Genomic DNA, 18,575 nt, shown 5'->3' with positions numbered 1-18,575 from the left:
CTAAAATGGATTGAATAAATCATTTTCCTCATCAATCTACACACAATACCCCATAATGAAAAAGCAAAAACAGGGTTTTAGAAATGTTTGCAAATATATTAAAAACAAGAAACAGAAATACATTATTTACAAAAGTATTCAGACCCTTTGCTATGAGATGAGAAATTGTGCTCCGGTACTTCCTGTTTCCATTGATCATCCTTGAGATGTTTCTACAACTTGATTGGAGTCCACCTGTGGTAAATTCAATGGATTGGACATGATTTGGAAAGGCCCACATAAGGTCCCACAGTTGACAATGCATATTAGAGCAAAAACCAAGCCATGAGGTTGAATGAATTGTCCGTAGAACTCAGAGACAGGATTGTGTTGAGGCACAGATCTGGGATAGGACATCAAAAAATGTCTGCAGCATTGAAGGTCCACAAGAACACAGTGGCCTCCGTCATTCTTAAATGGAACATTTTTGGAACCATCAAGACTATTCCCTGAGCTGGCCGCCTGGCCGAACAGAGCTATTGGGGGAGAAGGGCCTTGGTCAGGGAAGTGACCAAGAACCCGATGATCACGCTCAAGGAGTTCCAAAGTTCCTCTGAGGAGATGAGATAATCTTCCATAAGGACAACCATCTCTGCAACACTCAACCAATCAGGCTTTTATGGTAGAGTGGCCAGAAGGAAGCCACTCCTCAGTAAAAGCCACATGACAGCCCTGTTGGAGTTTGCCAAAAGGCACCTAAAGACTCCCAGATCATGAGAAGCAAGATTCTCTGGTCTGATGAAACCAAGATTGAACACGTCACGTCTGGAGGAAACCTAGCAGCATCCCTACATTGAAGCATAAGGGTGGTAGCATCATGCTGTGGCAATGTTTCTCAGTGGCAGGGAGTGGGAGACTAGTCAGGATCGAGGAAAAGATGAACGGAGCAAAGTACAGTGAGAACCTCGATGAAAAGCTGCTCCAGAGCGCTCAGGACCTCAGACTGGGGCAAAGTTTCACCTTCCAACAGGACAACGACCCTAAGCACGCAGCCATGACAACCCAGGAGTGACTTTGGGACAAGTCTATGAATGTCCTTGAGTGGCCCAGCCAGAGCCTGTACTTGAACCTGATCAAACATCTCTGGAGAGACCTGAAAATAGCTGTGCAGTGACGCTCCCCATTTAATCTGACAGAGCTTGATAGGATCTGCAGAGAAGAATGGGAGAAACTCCCCAAATACAGGTGTGCCAAGCTTGTAGCATCATACCCAAGGCTGTAATCGCTGCCAAAGATGCTTCAACAAAGTACTGAGTAAACGGTCTGAACATTTACACTACCGTTCAATATTTTTTGTCACTTGGAAATGTCCTTGTTCTTGAAAGAAAATAACATTTTATACCCATTAAAATAACATCAAGTTGATCAGACATACAGGGTAGACATTGTTAATGTTGTAAATCACTATTGTAGCTGGAAATGGCAGATTTGTTATGGAATATCTACCAGGGCGTACAAAGGCCCATTATCAGCAACAATCCCTCCTGTGTTCCAACGGCACGTTGTGTTAGCTAATCCACGTTTATCATTTTAAAATGGATATAGCGTTGTGGAAATAAACTTCATCAATTGTATGTCAATAACTTTCCTTTCCCTCTTTTCCCTACCTGTTGGCAAGGTGACCCTGTGGATGGCGAAGCAGCAACAGCATCAGAAGCACTATGTGTACTGTAGACCCATCCATCCTGCTGTTTTACAGCCAAATGTGGTAAACATTAATGTAGGTGGGTATGAATGAATACAATATTCATCATATGCACGGTGGCACACATATGCAGACAAACAATACAATTGTGTGCTTGGTGCACAAACACCTATTGTGCTTAGAGAAGTTGGTAATATCCTATTACCTCAGACACCACAGTCGTACCCAGCCATGTATATAAACCCTGGATTGCTGATGCTATGTATTGGCCATTGAGAGGATTTGAAGCCACCGGTCGGCCATATTGGTACTCCCCAGTAGGAGCAGTCCTCCATAGGAATGAATGGAATTCTACAGTATTTCAATTAAATGTTTAAAGGATAAAATGACATATATTTAAGTATTTTGTTATTGTAGTGGAGACAGTAACATTAGTACTAAAGAAAATACTTGAAAGAAAATGTTTATATATATATATATATATATATATATGTGTATATATATATATTTTGGTGTCTGTAATATAATAAACATGTCAAAAACGAATGTAGACATAAATAAATGCATTTCTATAGCTTACAAAATCTTTTTTACAATGGCTGAGGAGTACCAAGATGGCATCGCAATGGCTTCAATACAGTGCCCCGTCAGTCATCCAGGCTTTATAGACATCACTGGTTGTACCCGTTTCCCTAAAAGTCAAAGTGGCGTCTAATGATTTACTAACAACAACATTCTCTTCATTATTGGTTCATGTTTGACATGTAAGGAATGGTGTGTATGTCCACTGACTAGACTAGTGGAGACTCCTCAGAGGAGGAAGGGGAGGACCATCCTTCTCAATGAATTTCATAAAAATAACAATAGTAAAACATTAAAAAAGTTATAATTTTTTAGATAAAACTACACTAAATATATTCACATGCCACTAAATAATTGATTAAAACACACTGTTTTTCAATTAAGGTCTACAGTAGCCTCAACAGCGCTCTGTAGGGTAGCACAATGGTGTAACCAGAGGACAGTTAGCTTCCGTGCTCCTCTGGGTACATTGACTTCATTTCAAAACCTAAGAGAATCATGGTTCTCACCCCCTTCCATAGACTTACACAGTCATTATGACAACTTCTGGAGAATGTCCTCCAACCTATCAGAGCTCTTGCAGCATGAACTGACATGTTGTCCACCCAATCAAAGGACCAGGGAATGAATCTAGTACTTAAAGCATCAGCTATGGATGCTGCAGTGCATAATTGTGGTGAGTAGTTGACTCAAAGAGAGAGAAAGACATTAGTTGAACAGTTTTATACAAATTAATTTCTTCCAAAATGAAGAAGCAAGAGAGAGAGAAACTTTCAGTTTCATTACTTAGCTAGCAAATGCAGATAGCTATCTTAGCCTACTTAAACACCCTGCTTAAACAGAGGGATGCTATGTTAGCTAGCTGGCTATGACTATCCAACACAAAACTGCTATTCTTCCAAGTCTAGGTAAGCTTTTGGTTTTACTAATTTATTGCCACTGGGGCAACGGCTTACTGACTTGTACACTCTAACGTTACTGTAGGATTGTTGGGGGTTTACTAACACATTAGTTAGCTATGTTGACTATGATGTTACTTTAGCTAATATGGTGACAATGATGTAGGCTGTGGTAGCTGAGGTGTTGTGCTTTGAAGTCCACAAGCAAAGGGAAAAAGTGAGAGGAGGAGAGTGCATAAATGCGAGAAGGATTACAGTTATTATTATTTAATCCTGATGGTCATCTATGAACGTTTGAACATCTTGGCCATGTACTGTTATAATCTTCACCCGGCACAGCCAGAAGAGGACTGGCCACCCCTCAGAGCCTGGTTCTTCTCGATGTTTCTTCCTAGGTTCCTGCCTTTCTAGGGAGTTTTTCCTAGCTACTGTGCTTCTACATCTGCATTCTTGCTGTTTGTGGTTTTAGGCTGGGTTTCTGTATAGAACTTTGAGACATCGGCTGATGTAAAAAGGTCTTAAGAAATACATTTGATTGATACAATGTGGCTGCTATGAAAGTGAACTGTGCATGATCAGGGTTGTATTTATTCCGCTGAAGCAAACTGAACAAAACCGGGATAAACATACCTGGATTTGTCCAATAGAAACTCTTGTTTGCAACTGTTGTACTAATGATTACAACCTAGATCAGCTAGATGCAGGCAAGACTGTGCAAGGTGGTACTGAATGTGTCCCTGTCTGTCCACGTGTCACTGTCTGGTATTGGACATCAGTCTAAAGCTAAGGGAATGTGGGCCTTTGAATAAATATTACACGTTAGCAGTAATATACAAGTATAACCCTCATGAAAAAAACTATATATTATACTATGGTATTAATACTATAGTATTCACTGTAGTGTTTTTGCGGACTTTACTGTAGTATTCACTGTAGTGTTTACTGTAATATACTGCAGTATGCACAGTTAACTATAGTACAAATACTGTAGTAAAATAAAACTGTAGTGTATACTATAGCAATTCATGTAGTGTTTTTGCGGATTGTAGTATACAGTATTATTTACTGTAGTGTTTTTGTGGAATGTAGTATTTACTGTAGCGTTTTTGCTGACATTACTGTACTATTTACTGTTGTGTTTTTGTTTTATTATCTTTGACATAGAAGTGGAGGCTTTCTCCACTTTCTCCACCTATTGTAGAAATACTAAAAGAGCACATTTTCCATTACCAGGTAGGTAGGACTGGGGTCTGAACTGTAGTATTCTATAGTAAACTGTAGTATTTTTTCAAGTGGGAAGTGTCATGTGTGTACATTGATTCTTACACTAGGTTAACTGTGTAAATAACCTAAGGCACACAGGTGGGTCATAAGCTGCAGAAGCAACAGGATTTAAACCAACAGTCATATGGAAGAAGTAGAATACTTTATTGATCCATAGTCCACAAAACCCCTTTTTTTTAACCCAAGTGCTTTCAAATGCACTGTGTCCATTGTAGGAAGGAATGTGTCTGTCTATGAGAAGAAAATAAAAAAACAAATTCAATGGTCTTGATGCATTGAGGTCAGGTCGCTGGCCATAAGCAAAGTTACGAAGGGAAGATGATCCTCTGAAAACATAAAAGAAGAATGAGTCAGTTTTGGTGTTGGTGCTCTTTAAAGATATAAAATTTCCTTATAATAAAAAATATTCCCCTGGGGCGGCAGGTAGCCTAGTGGATAGAGCGTTGGGCCAGTAACCGAAAGGTTGCTGGATTGAATCGCTGAGCTGACAAGGTAAAAATATGTTGTTCTGCCCCTGAAGAAGGCAGTTAACCCACTGTTCCTAGGCTGTCATTGTAAATAAGAATTTGTTCTTAACTGACTTGCCTAGTTAAATAAAAGTCAAATATAGTACAGTGGGGAGAACAAGTATTTGTAACACTGCTGATTTTGCAGGTTTTCCTACTTACAAAGCATGTAGAGGTCTGTAATTTTTATCATAGGTACTCTTCAACTGTGAGAGACAGAATTCAGAAAATCACATTGATTTTTAAGTAATTCATTTGCATTTTATTGCATGACATACTGTAGGTATTTGATACATCAGAAAAGCAGAACTTAATATTTGGTACAGAAACCTTTGTTTGCAATTACAGAGATCATCCGTTTCCTGTAGTTCTTGACCAGGTTTGCACACACTGCAGCAGGGATTTTGGCCCACTCCTCCATACAGACCTTCTCCAGATCCTTCAGGTTTCAGGGCTGTCGCTGGGCAATACGGACTTTCAGCTCCCTCCAAAGATTTTCTATTGCGTTCAGGTCTGGAGACTGGCTAGGCCACTCCAGGACCTTGAGATGCTTCTTACGGAGCCACTCCTTAGTTGCCCTGGCTGTGTGTTTCGGGTTGTTGTCATGCTGGAAGACTCAGCCACGACGCATCTTCAATGCTCTTACTGAGGGAAGGAGGTTGTTGGCCAAGATCTCGCGATACAGGGCCCCATCTATCCTCCCCTCAATACGGTGCAGTCGTCCTATCCCCTTTGCAGAAAAGCATCCCCAAAGAATGATGTTTTCACCTCCATGCTTCACGGTTGGGATGGTGTTCTTGGGGTTGTACTCATCCTTCTTCATCCTCCAAACACGGCGAGTGGAGTTTAGACCAAAACGCTCTATTGTTGTCTCATCAGACCACATGACCTTCTCCCATTCCTCCCCTGGATCATCCAGATGGTCATTGGCAAACTTTAGACGGGTCTAGACATGCGCTGGCTTGAGCAGGGGGACCTTGCGTGCGCTGCAGGATTTTAATCCATGACGACGTAGTGTGTTACTAATGGTTTTCTTTGAGACTGTGGTCCCAGCTCTCTTCAGGTCATTGACCAGGTCCTGCCGTGTAGTTCTGGGCTGATCCCTCACCTTCCTCATGATCATTGATGCCCCACGAGGTGAGATCTTGCATGGAGCCCCAGACCAAGGGTGATTGACCGTCATTTTGAACTTCTTGCATTTTCTAATAATTGCTCCAACAGTTGTTGCCTTCTCACAAAGCTGCTTGCCTATTGTCCTGTAGCCCATCTCAGCCTTGTGCAGGTCTACAATTTTATCCCTGATGTCCTTACACAGCTCTTTGATCTTGGCCATTGTTGCCATTCAAGCAGTTAATACAGGTAATGAGTGGAGAACAGGAGGCTTCTTAAAGAAAAACTAACAGGTCTGTGAGAGCCGGAATTCTTACTGGTTGGTAGGTGATCAAATACTTATGTCATGCAATAAAATGCAAATTAATTATTTAAAAATCATACAATGTGATTTTCTAGATTTTTGTTTTAGATTCTGTCTCTCACAGTTGAAGTGTACCTATGATAAAAATTACAGACTTTGTAAGTAGGAAAACCTACAAAATCGGCAGTGTATCAAATACTTGTTCTCCCCACTGTAGCTGCTTGGTTAAGAGATGGTTAAAAGTTGAGATTTGACAAAAGTGAGGGAGTTCATAATATGGATGCCATACTGTACACTCTATACACATGATATTGCAGACATTAATGTGGTAGTGGTAGCTAGTACTGTCTCTGTGACTCCGTACCTCCATGTTATGCTCAGTCCGTCCTCCGTCACTCTTCAGCTCTCTCCAATTTATTTGACGATCTTGGCCTGTTTACCGTTCAGCTTCATCATGTAATTCTTCTTCTTGCCTTCAAAGTTGCCACACAGGCCTCCCAATCTCCTCTTGTAGGTGTGGGGCAGGATGATTACTATGCAAAATAAAGACATGGAAGTGAGTTCCTTCTGTCAGTACATCTATGTTCTGTAACAGTTCACTTTATATCATAAAGCAGTTTACTGTATATCACAAAGCATACATCACACATCTGTAGCACATCATACACATATGTGTTTGGATTGATACAGTATGTTGCCTTGCTACCATATTTCTGCAAGATATGACAAAATGTGTAAATGTTAATTATACTATTATGCTAATATTATCTGTCCACAGATAAGAGACATATTGGGCAGTAAACACTGTCTGTACAGCTATCTTACTGTCCTGTTATCAGAGAGACTGGTGAGATGCCAATAATTTAAACTTTCCTTTGGCTGTGATGTAACAGTGGTGTTACCTGCTCTGCTGTGTCCATCAAACTCCACGGAGAGGCCAAAGTCTGTCTTCAGGTAGATACGAGAGGAGCTCTCCAGAATCCTCAGACCCCTTGCTGGGGAGACAGGGGCATGCGTGCTCCTACCATCCAGCTATATATATATATATATATATATATATATATATATATATATATATATATATATATATATATATATATAGAGAGAGAGAGAGAGAGAGAGAGAGAGAGAGAGAGAGAAAGATGGGGCAAGAGATCATATGTTCAATGTAATTTTGCTTATCTGTCAACAACAGAGGGCATCAACCAATGAGGAAACAAATAATTGGGCTCATAGTTAATTATTGTTCTGTTGAAAGACTTGAAAGACTGTTACTGACCCAATGGCAACAAGTCAAAATGTGCTAGCAGTCTACTAAACACACACCTATTTCTTGGGAAAACAATTATTTCACTGTAGGAATATTGCTATGATTTCTCAAACAGAAATGGGGTGTGCCTTTAGTGGTTCATTGATATGTCATTCTGTTCATGCAGACTGCGACCGACGTAGCTAGTCTGTTAGCTAAGCTAGCTAATTTAGTTAGCAAGTAACCTAACGTAGCAGATGTAAAATAATTGCCTGAAACTAGATCCCCTACATACTGGTCTTGACAAGAAGAAAACAACTGTTGGGGGCAGGTTCTGTTCTACACTGTTTAACCAATCTGGTAAATGTGGAGGAGTGTTGGAGTGTTGCCTTGTTAACGTCCAAAAGAGGAAGTCCCGTCACAGGCTCTCTTTCCATTTCCCCTGCAAACTGGAGCATCCGGTTGTTGGGGACTATGCAGAGGCTAGCTAGCTGGGAACATTCACAGAACATTAGCTAAGATTCTCATTAAGTTATAGTTAGGGTTTTATCTAACATTAGGATGATAAAACCCCCAAAACATTAAGATAATTTTTGGGATAAAATCTATTTATTTATCAAAAGTGTTTTAGATTAAATTTCCTTGGAATGTTCTTCTAACATTCACTAAAATGTTGTACACAACATCTGTAACAACCACCACAAACCATTCCCTGAACATTTACATGCTTGTTTAAAACATTTGGTTGATGTTGCAAAAACGTTCCTATAACACATTAAATCTGTTGTTTAAATGGTGGGAACATTGTGGGGACACCACAAAAGACATGTTCCCAAAACACAAAACTGTCTGGTTGTGCAGATGATTCTACAATGCTTCTTTTAGAGTGCAAAAAACATTCACCTGATGTTACAAGAACGTTCTCAGAACACATTTCATCTGTTCTTTCAAGGTTTACAGAATGTTTCATTAGGTTGTGGTAACATTGTGGATATATGACAAGAGATATGCTCCAAAGTTTTTTTTTTTCCAGATCATGTTGGTATCAGGGTGCACAAAACATTCCTTTGATGTTTCAAGAATGTTGACAATACAGCCTTTGAGTTCTTTAAAGGTTCCCAGAACATGTAATTAGGTTGTGGAAACACTGTGGGTACATTACATACATTACATGGGATAGGTTCCCAAAATACAAAATATTCTCAGTTGTGATGACATTCATACAATGTTTAAGTTAGGTTGCACAGGACATTCCGTTAATGTTGTAAGAATAAAATAAGTCCATTTTTATGTTCTAGGAATGTTCAATGTTCTTGCAACATCAGGTGAATGTTTTATACAAACATTGTATCACTCCGATTGGACTGTTTTTGTGTTATGAGAACATTGTCAGCGACCTAGATGAATGTTCTGGGAACCGTTACAGAACCAATGTTGGTTTGCTGGGCAGTAACTCCTCCAGCATGTGTTCATGTAATTCACACAAATTGTTTTTGAATGAAAGCTGTGAATATCGGTAAGAAATGGCACTTCAGAAGCCAAATATCTTATTTTTTATTTTTTATTTTTTTTAACCATTAAATGACCTAGTATGATGGTGCATTGATCAGTTATTTTTGCATTTTTGCTCAAAGTCGACCTTTAAAGGCAACCAAGTAAGTAAGCCTAGCTAGTGTGTTTTAAGGTCAGGAGAGGAGTAGGGAAGAAGTGAAAAGATAATATATGGCTAGTTCTGCATTCATCTGAAGTTTAGAGTGGACTACAACCCTGTCATGAACCATTTTTCTTATTGCACCTAGCCAGTGTCTATGAGGGTCAGGGTGAGACACAAAGACACACACAGACACACACACATAAACTGAAAAATACGGGTGCCAAAAAGGAAACTAGGTTCCATCCAATTCCATCCTGTAGATAATGAGATAATTCAATTCTGCCAGCAATATGGCAAACCTTTGGCTACAGGATACAATAAGACATGGGGTAACAAATCAGAAAGCACATGATAAATAATGCGTAAAGATACAGTTGAAGTCAGAAGTTCACATACACTTAGGTTGGAGTCATTAAAACTCATTTTTCAACCACTCCACAAATTTCTTGTTAACAAACTATAGTTTTGGCAAGTCAGTCAGGACAACTACTTTGTGCATGACACAAGTAATATTTCCAACAATTGTTTACAGACAGATTATTCCACTCCATTTGGTCAGAAGTTTACATACACTAAGTTGACTGTGCCTTTATAACAGCTTGGAAAATTCACAAAAACGATGTCATGGCTTTAAAAGCTTCTGATAGACATCTTTTGAGTCAATTGGAGGTGTACCTGTGGATGTATTTCAAGGCCTACCTTCAAACTTAGTGCCTCTTTGCTTGACATCATGGGAAAATCAAAAGAAATCAGCTAAGTTCTCAGAAAAAAAGACCTCCACAAGTCTGGTTCATCCTTGGGAACCATTTCCAAATGCTTGAATGTACCACGTTCATCTGTACAAACAATAGTACGTAAGTATAAATACCATGGGACCACGCAGCCGTCATACCGCTCAGGAAGGAGACGCGTTCTGTCTCCTAGAGATGAACGTATTTTGGTGCGAAAAGTGCAAATCAATCCCAGAACAACAGCGAAGGACCTTGTGAAGATTCTGGAGAAAACAGGTACAAAAGTATCGAGTCCTATATCGACATCCCCTGAAATGCCGCTCAGCAAGGAAGAAGCCACTGCTCCAAAACCGCCTTAAAAAAGCCAGACTACGGTTTGCAACTGCACATGGGGACAAAGATCGTACTTCTTGGAGAAATGTCCTCTGGTCTGATGAAACAAAAATATAAATGTTTGGCCATAATGACCATTGTTATCTTTGGAGGAAAATGGGTGAGGCTTGCCAGCCAAAGAACACCACCCCAACTGTGAAGCATGGGAGTGGCACCATCATGTTGTGGGGGTGCTTTGCTGCAGGAGGGACTGGTGCACGTCACAAAATAAATGGCATCATGAGGAAGAAAAATGATGTGGATATATTGAAGCAACATCTCAAGACATCAGACAGGAAGATAACTTCTTGATGCACCAGCGGGATCATTTTCGTCAACATCCCCGGAATTGTAGAGCGCCAAATTCAAATTAAATTACTAAAACTATTTAATTTTAATGAAATCACAAGTGCAATATAGCAAAACACAGTTTAGCTTGTTGTTAATCCACCAGCTGTGTCTGAAAATCTCTCTCAGCAGACAAAACATTACAAACAGCTAGCAGCCAAGTTGATTGGTCACGAAAGTCAGAAAAGCAATAAAATGAATCTTTTACCTTTGATGATCTTTGGATGTTTGCACTTACGAGACTCCCAGTTACACAATAAATGTTCCTTTTGTTCCATAAAGATTTGTTTTATATCCAAAATGCCTCCATTTGTTTGGCGCGTTATGTTCAGAAATCCACAGGCTCGAGCAGTCACGAACGGGCAGACGAAAATTCCAAATAGTATCCGTAAAGTTCGTAGAAACATGTCAAAGTTTTTTATAATCAATCCTCAGGACTGTACCTTCTTCAATAGGAGAGAGAGAGAAAATGTCTGCTCCAAACTGTTGCGTATGCAAAACGCAGCCATACAATGACGCAATGTGATTTTATTTTTCAACATAAAAGCCTGAAACTATGTCTAAAGACTGTTAACAACATGTGGAAGCCATAGGAAAAGGAATCTGGTTGATATCCCTTTAAATGGAGCGAAGGCAGGCAATGGAACAGAGAGCTTTCAGGAAAAACACCACCTCCGGGTTGGATTTTCCTCAGGTTTTCGCCTGCAATATCAGTTCTGTTATACTCACAGACAATATTTTGACAGTTTTGGAAACGTTAGAGTGTTTTCTATCCTAATCTGATAATTATATGCATATTCTAGATTCTGGGCCTGAGAAATAGGCAGTTTCATTTGGGTATGTTTTTATCCAAACATCAAAATACTGCCCCCTACACTCAAGATTAAAGCTAAGGTGTATGTACACTTCCGACTTCAACTGTAAGTAGAAGTTATGAATAACCTTATAATTGTCATATTAAATCATGTATAAGTCCTAAATACTTACAACAAGTTTCCTGTTCTTCCTGAACTCCACTATGTGGTTGTAGACTCTGATTTTCAGCCCTCTGAGTCGCAGATGGTTGTTGTTCTCACTTTTATCTTCATCACTGTCCTCATCGCTGCGATCATGCCTGTCTTCACTGTTCTCCCTTCTCATGCTGTCTTTATGCTTGTCATCCTCATCACTGCTGTCAACATTACTACTGTCACCTTGGCTACTGTCACCTTGGCTACTGTCACCTTGGCTACTTTCACCATGACTGTCATCACCATCCTGGTTGACGATCTCATTGATGGTCTTGATGTAGATGTCTGGCTGGTTCTTGGACAGGTCTGTGGTCTGGACCAGAACATGAGAGTTTGTGCCCTCAAAGTCATGCTTCTTGTTGTTAAAGGTTCTGTACTCTGAGTCTCCATTGATAGAGCACTCACTGAAGCCTTGAACGCAAAAATAGAAACAAGATTAATACCAAAGAAACAACAAGTTCATGAGGACATGGTGAGAAAAGACATAGATAGGAATTATGATATGAAACAGTGAAGGTCTTTGAGACTTAACTGTTCTGGATTTGGTATTGAACATTGTTTTAGAAAACAGGAGAACTTTAGGCCTTGACAGAGGTCTGTAAGGGACTGGCATTGAATGCAATTGAATGTCTGTTGAGTGTATGAGAGACAGTTCTTAAGAGAGTGACGTTTCTGAGAAGTGTGGCCTACCTGTTGACTTGCAGAAATACAGTCCGGCTTCATTCTGAAGACAGATGGCATCCCCATCACACTCATATTCATTATTGCAGTCAATCTCCCCCACACCATCATCTTCAACACATTCACACTTCTGATGGCAGTGCTCAGTGTACCAGCTCTCTTTAAACTGAAATGAAAGTCCATCTTTAAAGTCATTACACTGCAGAATTCACACATGTAACTATGGGCACTGGGTCTACACCAAACATACTTCTGAAGCAGTTCTCATTGGGTGCTAGGTTACTTACGTGATGGCTGTTGCCATTGCTGTCCACACAGCCGCACTGCTGGGTGGGCACACACACCCTCTGTCTGAGCACAAAGCCATCGTCACACACACAGCCCTGTATGCAGTGCTCATCAGAGTGGCAGTCGGGTGGGCCGTGGAGGTGCAAACAGGTGGGCTGGCAGTCGGAGATGCAGGGGGCGAAGTGGCTGTTGTTTGGGCACAATGGTGCTAAAGAGAAAAGAGCAATTGAAGAGTTTATTTCCAATAACGCAATATCCACCAATTCGTCACCAGAAAAGATAGCTTATTACGGGTAGATTCATGTTTGTAAAATATTATTGTTCTCAGATGTTTCATTCTTAAGGTTTTTAGATGTGTATGAAAATGTACACAAGAAATTGTGGCAAAGTGCTATATATCCATTTGCTTAGCTGGAATGGAATGTTTGTATCCTGTATATTTGACTGACATATGTGGCTCTCACCCAGCTATCTTAAGACAAATGTATTTACTGTAATTCACTCTGGGTAAGAGCATCTGCTATATTACTCAAATGTAAATGTTTTACATACAGATCTCATATTACTGTTTTAAATATGTTTTAAAAACATGAAATATCGATGTCACAAATGTATCATTTGTACATTTCATTTTAAAAAATGTAGTCATTTGTTACATTTCACTGTGTAAAACCTAGCAGTGAGTGAGGCGGATATGTATAGCATTTAGCAAAAAAACATGATTATTTGTCTCTGAAATTAAACCAAATGACACATTTGAAACAAATACATGCCATGCCATGATTAGATAGTTAAAAAACACACCAATCTCTTTCATATTTTTTTTTTTACAATAAAAGCTAATTTACAAATATTTCTGAAAATGGATATATAAGGTTTTGGAATAAAACTCTTCAAATATAAGGTTGAGTGTATAGAATATGTAGCACACTGACTGCAAGAATAGGTACAGATTACATTTTCTTTGTACTTAGTGTCTTTCCATTTGTAAAACACCGATTGTATAACACTTGTGTTAGGAGAGGCCTGTAATGAATGAAGATTGTAACTTTGTGTTATCAAGGGCACATAAAGACTTACTTGGTCTCGCTGTGGTGGGCGGTTGTGGTCTTGCAGTTGTTGGTCTTGGGGGTTGTGGTCTTTCAGTTGTCGTTCTTGGTGGACTTGGTATTTCAGTTGTGGGTGGTGCTGGTGTTTCTGGTCTCATAGTTGTTGGTGGTTGTGGCCTAGCAGTTGTTGAGGGTTTAGATGGCATGGTTGAGTTGGTTGGAGCTGGTGCAGCAGTTGTTGGTCTTAGTGTTACTGGTCTCATGGTAATTGGACCTGGTGTTGGTGCAATGGTAGACTTGTCTGCTGGCACAGGATTCTCGGTTGGTGTTGTTGGCTTAATCAGATCTAGGAGTTAAAAGAAAATCAACGTTATAACAATTACCCCAAATTTGGTTGTGTTGTTCACTGTGGAGGGAGTGACCCTTACCTTCACAGTGTCCACGATGCACAGAAACATCATCTATAGCCACATCAGATTGATCAGTGGTGCCTCTTCGGCCCTCGAAGATGATCTGAGATCAAAGTAATAGCCAGGGAGAAACATTTATAACAGAGCATGTATAGCAAAAAGGTACACTAAGCACATTTTGTCAAAGGGACCTTTCTGGATGAATAATGGTACACATGTCCGAGTCCAAAATCGCCTGACATTTTAAGATTACAACACAGGGTTAATGGTGCAGTGAGGAATATCCACACCTCACATTCCACTCTACCCTATTCACCTTGTTGCTTAAAGGAACAGTGAAGTCAGCATTGTGTCTTGCCTGTATTCTGTATCATATTGCACAACAGATGATGAAATGAACACTGTAAAAGTGTGAAGGAATTTGATCCGTGTTTTTTCCCGATAGTTTCTGGTTGAAAATACAATCTACAGGACCTTCTAATCAGCAGGTTTGCATGGGCAGGAGTTTTCGGCTTTCCACAGTGACATCACCATGCAGTAAATTGGATAATATTATTTGGTTTATTCGGATCCCCATTAGCTTTTGCCGAAGCAGCAGCTATTCTTCCTGGGGTCCACCAAAAAAACACCAAACACGACAAGTAACAAAACACTGTAGACAAGAACAGTCACACTAATATAAAATACAACAATATACAAACAATACTACTAAAGAATAATGTGTGTAAATTGATTGCGTTGATTGTGTTGAGAGTGTGATAGTGTGTCTATGGGTGCGTGTGTTTGTGTGTGTGTCATTTCACAGTCCCCATTGTGCCATGAGATGTTGTTTTATCCATTTCTTGAAGGTAATTTTGCTGTTTGCTTGCGTAATTGGAGATGGAAGGGAGTTCCATGTGATCATGTCTCTGTATAATAAATCAAATAAAAGTTTATTTGTCACATACACATGGTTAGCAGATGTTAATGCGAGTGTAGCGAAATGCTTGTGCTTCTAGTTCCGACAATGCAGCAATAACCAATGAGTAATCTAACCTATTCACAACAACTACCTTATACACACAAGTGTAAAGGAATGAAAGAATATGTACATAAAAATATATGAAAGAGTGATGGTACAGAACAGCATAGGCAAGATGCAGTAGATGGTATCGAGTACAGTATATACATATGAGATGAGTAATGTAGGGTATGTAAACATATAAAAGTCGCATTGTTTAAAGTGGCTAGTGATACATGTATTAAATCAAGATGGCTAGTGATACATTTTTTACATCAATTTATTACATTATTAAAGTGGCTGGAGTTGAGTCAGTATGTTGGCAGCAGCCACTCAATGTTAGTGGTGGCTGTTTAACAGTCTGATGGCTTTGAGATAGAAGCTGTTTGTCAGTCTCGGATGCTTTGATGCACCTGTACTGACCTCGCCTTCTGGATGATAGCAGGGTGAAGGTCCATCCAGTGACAATTAATACAACTGTTGCTGCCGTTTTCTACAGCCGCTGCCAGTCACAATTATGCCCTTAAATAATATTTCAGAACAGCCAAAAGTACAAATAAATGAACATCAAACGATTCGGAAAAAGCAAAAGGAACTGACATTTTTGTCCTCACTGATTGATAACGAGGGAAGCATATTTTGAAGTAGAAAATTATGAAATTATGTTTGGACTTCATAAAGAAGAGAATCTTACAAATCAAATCACCAAATCAAATCACATTTTATTGGTCACATACACATGGTTAGCAGATGTTAATGCGAGTGTAGCGAAATGCTTATGCTTCTAGTTGTGACCATGCAGTAAAATCGAACAAGTAATCTAACAATTTCACAACAACAAAGGAATGAATAAGAATATGTACATATAAAGGTAAGGATGAGCAATGGCTGAACGGCATAGGCAAGATGCAGTAGATGGTACAGAGTACAGTATATACAGTACATATGAGATGAGTAATGCAGGGTGTGTAAACATTATATAAAGTGACTTGTGAAACATTTATTACATCCAATTTTTAATTATTAAAGTGGCTAGAGATTTGAGTCAGTATGTTGGCAGCAGCCACTCACTGTTAGTGATGGCTTTTTATTAACAGTCTTGAGATAGAAGCTGTTTTTCAGTCTCTCGGTCCCAGCTTTGATGCACCTGTACTGACCTCGCCTTCTGGATGACAGCAGGGTGAATAGGCAGCGGTTGATGTCCTTGATCATCTTTTTGGCCATCCTGTAACATCGGGTGGTGTAGGTGTCCTGGAGGGCAGGTAGTTTGCCCCCGGTGATGCGTTGTGCAGACCTCACTACCCTCTGGAGAGCCTTACCGTTGTGGGCGGAGCAGTTGCCGTACCAGGCGGTGATACAGCCCGACAGGATGCTCTCGATTGTGCATCTGTAAAAGTTTGTGAGTGGTTTTGGTGACAAGTCGAATTTCTTCAGCCTCCTGAGGTTGAAGAGACACTGCTGCGCCTTCTTCACCATGCTCTCTGTGTGGGTGGATTAATTCAGTTTGTCCAGTGATGTGTACGCCGAGGAACTTAAAACTTACTACCCTCTCCACTACTGTCCCGTCGATGTGGATAGGGGGGCGCTCCCTCTGCTGTTTCCTGAAGTCCACAATCATCTCTTTTGTTTTGTTGACGTTGAGTGTGGGGTTATTTTCCTGACACCACACTCCGAGGGCCCTCACCTCCTCCCTGTAGGCCGTCTCGTCGTTGTTGGTAATCAAGCCTACCACTGCATTGTCGTCTGCAAACTTGATGATTGAGTTGGAGGCGTGCATGGCCACGCAGTCGTGTGTGAACAGGGAGTACAGGAGAGGGCTCAGAACGCACCCTTGTGGTGCCCCAGTGTTGAGGATAAGCGGGGTGGAGATGTTGTTTCCTACCCTCATCAACTGGGGGCTGCCCGTCAGGAAGTCCAGTACCCAGTTGCACAGGGCAGGGTCGAGACCCAGGGTCTTGACCTTGGTGACGAGTTCAGAGGTTACTATGGTGTTAAATGCTGAGCTGTAGTCGATGAATAGCATTCTCACATAGGTATTCCTCTTTGTCCAGATGGGTTAGGGCAGTGTGCAGTGTGGTTGCGATTGCGTCGTCTGTGGACCTATTGGGGGGCGGTAAGCAAATTGGAGTGGGACAAGGGTGTCAGGTAGGGTGGAGGTGATATGGTCCTTGACTAGTCTCTCAAAGCCCTTCATGATGACGGAAGTGAGCGCTACGGGGCGGTAGTCGTTTAGCTCAGTTACCTTAGCTTTCTTGGGAACAGGAACAATGGTGGCCCTCTTGAAGCATGTGGGAACAGCAGACTGGGATAATGATTGATTGAATATGTCCGTAAACACAACAGCCAGCATGTCTGCGCATGCTCTGAGGACGTGGCTGGGGATGCCGTCGGGTCCTTCAGCCCTGCGAGGGTTAACACGTTTAAATGTTTTACTCACGCCGGCTGCAGTGAAGGAGAGTCCACAGGTTTTGGTAGCGGGCCGTGCCAGTGGCACTGTATTGTCCTCAAAGCGAGCAAAGAAGTTGTTTAGTCTGTCTGGGAGCAAGACATCCTGGTCAGGGATGGGGCTGGTTTTCTTTTTGTAATCCGTGATTGACTGTAGACCCTGCCACATACCTCTCGTGTCTGAGCCTTTGAAATGAGACCCTACTTTGTCTCTATACTGACGCTTAGCTTGTTTGATTGCCTTGCGGAGGGAACAGCTACACTGTTTGTATTTGGTCATGTTTCCTGTCACCTTGCCCTGATTTAAAGCAGTTGTTTGCGCTTTTAGTTTCGCGCGAATGCTACCAATCAATCCACGGTTTCTAGTTTGGGAATATTTTAATAGTTGCAGTGGGTACGACATCGCCGATGCACTTGCTAAGAAACTCACTCACCGAATCAGCGTATTCGTCAATGTTGTTCTTTGATGCAATGCGGAACATATTCCAGTCCACGTGATTGAAGAAATCTTGAAGCGTGGAATCAGATTGTTCGGACCAGCGTTGAACAGACCTCAGCGCGCACGGGAGCTTCCTGTTTTAGTTTCTGCCTATAGGCTGGAAGCAACAAAATGGAGTCGTGGTCAGCTTTTCCGAAAGGAGGATGGGGGAGGGCCTTATATGCCTCGAGGAAGATAGAAAAACAATGATCCAGGGTTTTACCAGCCCTGGTTGCACAATCAATAGGCTGATATAATTTAGGGAAACTTGTTTTCAGATTAGCCTTGTTAAAATCCCCAGCTACAATAAAAGTATCCTCGGGATATGTGGTTTCCATTTTATACAGAGTCAAATGAAGCTCGTTCAGGGCCATCGATGTGTCTGCTTGGGGGTGAATATACAGTGCCTTGCGAAAGTATTCGGCCCCCTTGAACTTTGCGACCTTTTGCCACATTTCAGGCTTCAAACATAAAGATATAAAACTGTATTT

At 40.8% G+C, this 18,575-nt stretch overlaps 1 protein-coding gene across 1 annotated transcript in view; it reads right to left on the bottom strand.

Annotated features, from left to right (window-relative positions):
* Positions 1 to 4,574: 4,574 nt before the first annotated feature.
* LOC139386495 (zonadhesin-like) overlaps positions 4,575 to 18,575 on the bottom strand; it is a 29,102-nt gene continuing 15,101 nt past the window's right edge. Inside the window, exons 16-23 of the mRNA XM_071132063.1 lie at positions 14,180 to 14,264; positions 13,783 to 14,097; positions 12,702 to 12,910; positions 12,424 to 12,580; positions 11,711 to 12,144; positions 7,272 to 7,401; positions 6,734 to 6,902; positions 4,575 to 4,775 (exon numbers count right to left, since the gene is read on the bottom strand). Coding sequence (XP_070988164.1) covers positions 6,784 to 6,902; positions 7,272 to 7,401; positions 11,711 to 12,144; positions 12,424 to 12,580; positions 12,702 to 12,910; positions 13,783 to 14,097; positions 14,180 to 14,264 — 1,449 coding nt within the window. The 3' untranslated portion in view covers positions 4,575 to 4,775; positions 6,734 to 6,783. The remainder of the gene's footprint in view (positions 4,776 to 6,733; positions 6,903 to 7,271; positions 7,402 to 11,710; positions 12,145 to 12,423; positions 12,581 to 12,701; positions 12,911 to 13,782; positions 14,098 to 14,179; positions 14,265 to 18,575) is intronic.

Source organism: Oncorhynchus clarkii, chromosome 28, assembly GCF_045791955.1.
Source record: "Oncorhynchus clarkii lewisi isolate Uvic-CL-2024 chromosome 28, UVic_Ocla_1.0, whole genome shotgun sequence".
Taxonomy (NCBI): domain Eukaryota; kingdom Metazoa; phylum Chordata; class Actinopteri; order Salmoniformes; family Salmonidae; genus Oncorhynchus; species Oncorhynchus clarkii.
This window is presented reverse-complemented; position numbering and strand designations above follow the sequence as displayed.